We start from the raw sequence: 4,720 nt of genomic DNA, 5'->3' as shown, positions 1-4,720 counted from the left end.
CCTTCTCGTCTATCACAAAAGACACAACTACAAGTATACCCTCACAGGCGGATTAGTGAGCTGGTGGCTTTGTTAATACAACACAAGGATCAATAGTTTGTCTTCTCCATCACCAGGGAGAATGTAATTATATTTCTGGTGTGTGTACATGCCGATGTTCCTTCTTTGTCTCCTCTGTCTGTGCCATCAGAAAACCGTTCATTATGGAACATAATGCATTTCTGTGCCACTCGTCGAACCCACAGCTGCTTGTTACTGTTGTGCTTGAAATGTCTCACGCTGATAAAAGCACTGTGATTTTTTTTGAAGATTTTGATGTGGGGAGGAATAAGGGCTGTGTTTTTTTTTTACATTTGGACATTTGAATGGTTTTTGCCTTCTTATGATCACTCGTCCATACTGACAAATAGAAAATACTCATTAGTCATATTTTTTACATCTAAAAGAAACAAAACATTGAAATAAAATCGTTTTTTTTTTTTGCTGTGTCTTTCTGGGTCACTTTGTGAGGCTTTTTTGTGTGAAGTATTAGGAAAAGTCTCATTACCGGCTGCTTGGATGTAATGGTTGAGTACAGAGAGGCGGTTTGTACTGGTGCAGATGACTCAGCCCCTGCATATCTGACTACTCTAATGAAGCCGGCAAAATTGTTCATGGCTTGATGTATTAATCTCGGGCAACCGCGCTTTGAAGTGTCCTCAATTTGTGCGCTAAACCATGGAAAACTTTCAGACTTATCCCCTCACATGTTTTTTTTTTTTTTTTCACTTCTAAGATCAGGGTGACAATAGAGCTCTTTCTATTGGTTAACGTAAAATATGAAACAGTTTAAGAGAGCTTTTTGGTTTGAAAATCTGCATAGAGTCTATACAGACCTTCACATCATTTAGCTTTCTGTAATGGCTGCAGTTCAGTTGGGGCAGATTAGCAAGGTCAGTGTGCTAGTGGAGCACACAGTATTATATGATTTATCATTTCAAAACATGCATGCTCCTACCTCAGAAGTCCTGATGTGCCTTGATCTCTCTCTCTCTCTCTCTCTCTCTCTCTCTCTCTCTCTCTCTCTCTCTCCCTCCTAATTCAGCTCAGTTGTTTTATTAGCATGACTGTTTGGATACAGTGTTGTCAAAGCTAGTGTTAAGAATGACAGAGCAATACAGTATAACAAGACCATTCTCTCTCTCTCTCTCCCTCCCTCTGTTTCTCTCTCTTGCTTCAGCAAATCGATGGCGAAGCCTTCCTGCTGCTCACCCAGGTGGATCTGGTGAAGATCCTGAGCATCAAACTGGGCCCTGCCTTAAAAATCTACAACTCAATCTTGATGTTCAAGACCGCCGAGGACTCGGCCTATAATGAACTCTGAGTGACAGGCCAAGAAAGGGGGGAGAGGAGGCTGTCACTTTCGGCCTCAGTGAGCTGGCGGTGGAATTTTCCGGAACGAAATGAGGGGGGAAAAAGAAATAAGAAGCACAAAAGAACTCTTCCTCAAAGAAGAACCTGAATCATGCGAGAGGAGAAAAGGGGGAGAAAAAATGCACATGTATATTGCACTGTTGTTGTTTTTTTCTTTTTTTCTCTGCTGCCATGAAATTCATAGACCTGTACAGTTGAAATTGATGATGTATATAGGCAGTATATGAGGGCAAAAAAATAAGTTGTATTCCCTATGCCTCCTCACTGTACTAATGAGCTACAGTATGTGTGCTTTTATTTTTTAGAATTAGGGCTAGTGTGTGGGTAGAGAAGGCTGCCCTTACAGGATCTCCAAAAAGCAAAACCAACACTTCACACAAGCATCATTTCTTTACGCAGTTAAGCATTTTTTTTTTTAATTGGTCGGTATGAGCCGGTATTTCGATTGTTTTAAGGTTAACGTGTAAATCCCCCAGCTGGTAATGGAGCTAATGGGCTGCAGTAGCGCTGTAGTAGCGCTGATGAGTGCAGAGGCAGAGGCCTCTCCCTGGGGCAACATGACAAAGTCAAACAGAGTCAACGGGCAGACGATTCCCCCCGCATGGCGGAGCACAGAGGGGCAGTAGATGATTGAGAGGAAAGTGATGGAAAATAACCCCCCCTCTGTATTCCTGAAGCAAAAACATGGCATTTAGAGCCACTCCCCCTTTTCCCTTTCATTTTCTTTCTTTTTTAAAAAAAAAAAAACTTTCTTTGTTGTCATTTTAGGGCTGAGCGAGAACAGAAGGTTCTCTCGCCAAGGCAGAATATACTGGAAATCATTTAATCATCAGGCATGTGCCAGTGTAAGGGACTCAAGATGGTGCCCTAGATGGTGATTACTAAGGTATTAGGGTTCATGTGCAACTCTTAGAAGAAGCTCTCCAATATACAGTTATAGATATAAAAAAAGAATCTCTGCAGGCTCTCAAAATGAAATGAAGCCTGAATCTGTTTGGTTGCCATCCCATGTGTGTGCGCAACCACTCCAAGCATCTCAGCAGCTACTGGAATTAGCCCCACTAACCACAGACCGTTCTTTAGAAAAAAGACATCCTTTGTATACTCTTGAGCCATTGATGGCAGGATGCTATTTTTATTTCCATGTGAGTGTGATTGAAGCATAGAGAACACAAAGAGATGTTTTTTTTTCTTCTGCCTTTACATCTTTCCTTTCGTCTGTAACTACATGTATTCATATGCAATTTTTTTGTATTTATTTATTTATGCCGATGACGCTCGGACCAGCGTGAGAATGTTTTGCGGATGTGAAGCCATGCCTGGAGGAAACAAGGGATGAGGGAGGGAGGGATGGAGAGAGAGAGGGAGGGGGAGGGGAGCTCACTGTAGCCTGTATCACGTCCCTCTACTCATTTGCAAATAAATACGGTGGCAACTCACACTGTGTCCGGCCTTCTGAGTCGCACTCGCGGTAATTGGACCCCCACATCTGTGTCTGCTCCCTAACACAAGAGATCTGGCAGATTGGCTATCTAATCTCCTCATTACCCTGTGAAGATGTCACCCCCATTGCAGAGAGCGACGACCCCATTACAAAACTAATTTTTCTTTCTTACTTACAAATTTTTATCTATTATTTATTTCCTGGTGGTCAGCCATCGAGACAGCAGCAACACAACGAAAATGTCATTTCTCTACAGTAAACTCATCATCTTTTCTCCCAAGTATGATTTTATCTGATTAAGAAAATACGATTTGTATTGATGTCATTTTGAGATTGAATGAATCAATCATGGCTTTGTGTACATTTGTCGTGAAGACTCAGAGGGAGGCTCTCTGGCTGTGACCTCCGGTGGGGTGTTCAGTGTGCACATGAGCCAGATGTGTGCGCTCACGCTGTGATGTTTGCCCACATGAATGTCCAGCCTGGAGCAGATGCCAAGTAGAGCAAGAGAATGGACCTGATTTAGCGGCAGAGCTGTTGTACAGCGCGGAGAGGAATGTGCTTATCTGTGCGGGAGATATGACACTGCAGCAGACACGCATTACGCCGGGACTAGCATGACAAATGAGGCTCATGTGGTTTAGGAAGTATTAAAACTTCAAATGAAATCTGCATGAGATCCTCCAAACTGTGGAATATTTTAGTTTCATTTTGACTCCAGGCAGCCGCAGGTCAGGTGCACTCTCTCTTATTCACACACGCACACACACACACACACACACACACACACACATATATACTCTCTCTCTCTCACACACACACATACAAACACATACTTTCCCTGCAATTTTAACAGAAGAAAGAAACTCCAGAGAGAGGCCTGATGTTTTCTCAGTTTACATCAACTCCAGACACACAAAATGTAAACAGCCAGTGATGAGGTCCATGAGGTCTGATACTTGTGTGTGCACATACTCGTGACTGAGTGCAATGTAGTTTTTAGAACTATCACAATTTGCTGTTAATCATGATTTTTCCATCGGGGAGGTCAGTAGTACTGATACCAAGTCAGTCTTAACCACAGGAACCACAGCTCTTACCTTTGGTGCTGATGTTGCCCTGCTATGCTGCCACAGCAACACACCATCATCATCACCATGGAGACAATATCCGAGCGCTCATCTCCGTGATTGGTCTTTTTCTGCAGGCGGGTGCCTGGGAACGAACGCATTATGGATGCCTTTTGAATGAAATCACTTCCCGTTTGGAACCCATCCAGATTTTTCGGCCGAACACGTTTTTGATTTTCCCCTTAATCTCGTTTTAACTTTCCATATACAATATCACTCCCTCGTTCCGTACAAAGCATAGCAGTGTTGAAACATTCTGTCCATCTTGATCCTTATAACAACACATTTTTGTACCTCTGCCATATGTCCCTAAAACTTTTGCAATCTCATCACAACACAGATATGCCTGTGAACACTGAGGCTATCGGTATGGAAAGAGTGACTCCTACTGTGATTGTAGCGGGCCAAGTTTCCGTGGCCCGAGCTCAATTGGAGCATGATATGTTTGGGAGGCAACGTCCCAGCGCTCTCCTCCGAGATAAGCATGTGCATCTGCTCAAAGCAGAGCCACGGAAATCCAGCCAGCCGACCCTCCAAATACTAACAGACATGATCAGAATGTGTTCTCTCCCTCCCTCCTTCTCTCTCTCCCCCTCCCTCCCTCCCTCTCTCTCTCTCTCTCTACTTGTATGTCTCTGTTTTGGTACGACCCAAAAGAGCCATGTTCCGTGTGTTTATGCTTTCTCTCTCTATCTCACTCAGCGTAGCCAATGCAAAGAGCTTGTTGTGATAC

General features: G+C 43.4%; 1 protein-coding gene across 1 annotated transcript in view; it reads left to right on the top strand.

Annotated features, from left to right (window-relative positions):
* l3mbtl3 (L3MBTL histone methyl-lysine binding protein 3) overlaps window positions 1-2,742 on the top strand; it is a 47,722-nt gene extending 44,980 nt beyond the window's left edge. Inside the window, exon 22 of the mRNA XM_062550818.1 lies at window positions 1,220-2,742. Coding sequence (XP_062406802.1) covers window positions 1,220-1,363 — 144 coding nt within the window. The 3' untranslated portion in view covers window positions 1,364-2,742. The remainder of the gene's footprint in view (window positions 1-1,219) is intronic.
* The last annotated feature ends 1,978 nt before the right edge of the window (window positions 2,743-4,720 follow it).

The sequence above is a fragment of the Sardina pilchardus genome, chromosome 12 (genome assembly GCF_963854185.1).
Source record: "Sardina pilchardus chromosome 12, fSarPil1.1, whole genome shotgun sequence".
Lineage (NCBI taxonomy): Eukaryota > Metazoa > Chordata > Actinopteri > Clupeiformes > Clupeidae > Sardina > Sardina pilchardus.
Note: the sequence above shows the minus strand (reverse complement) of the source record. Positions and strands in the feature narration are given on the sequence as shown.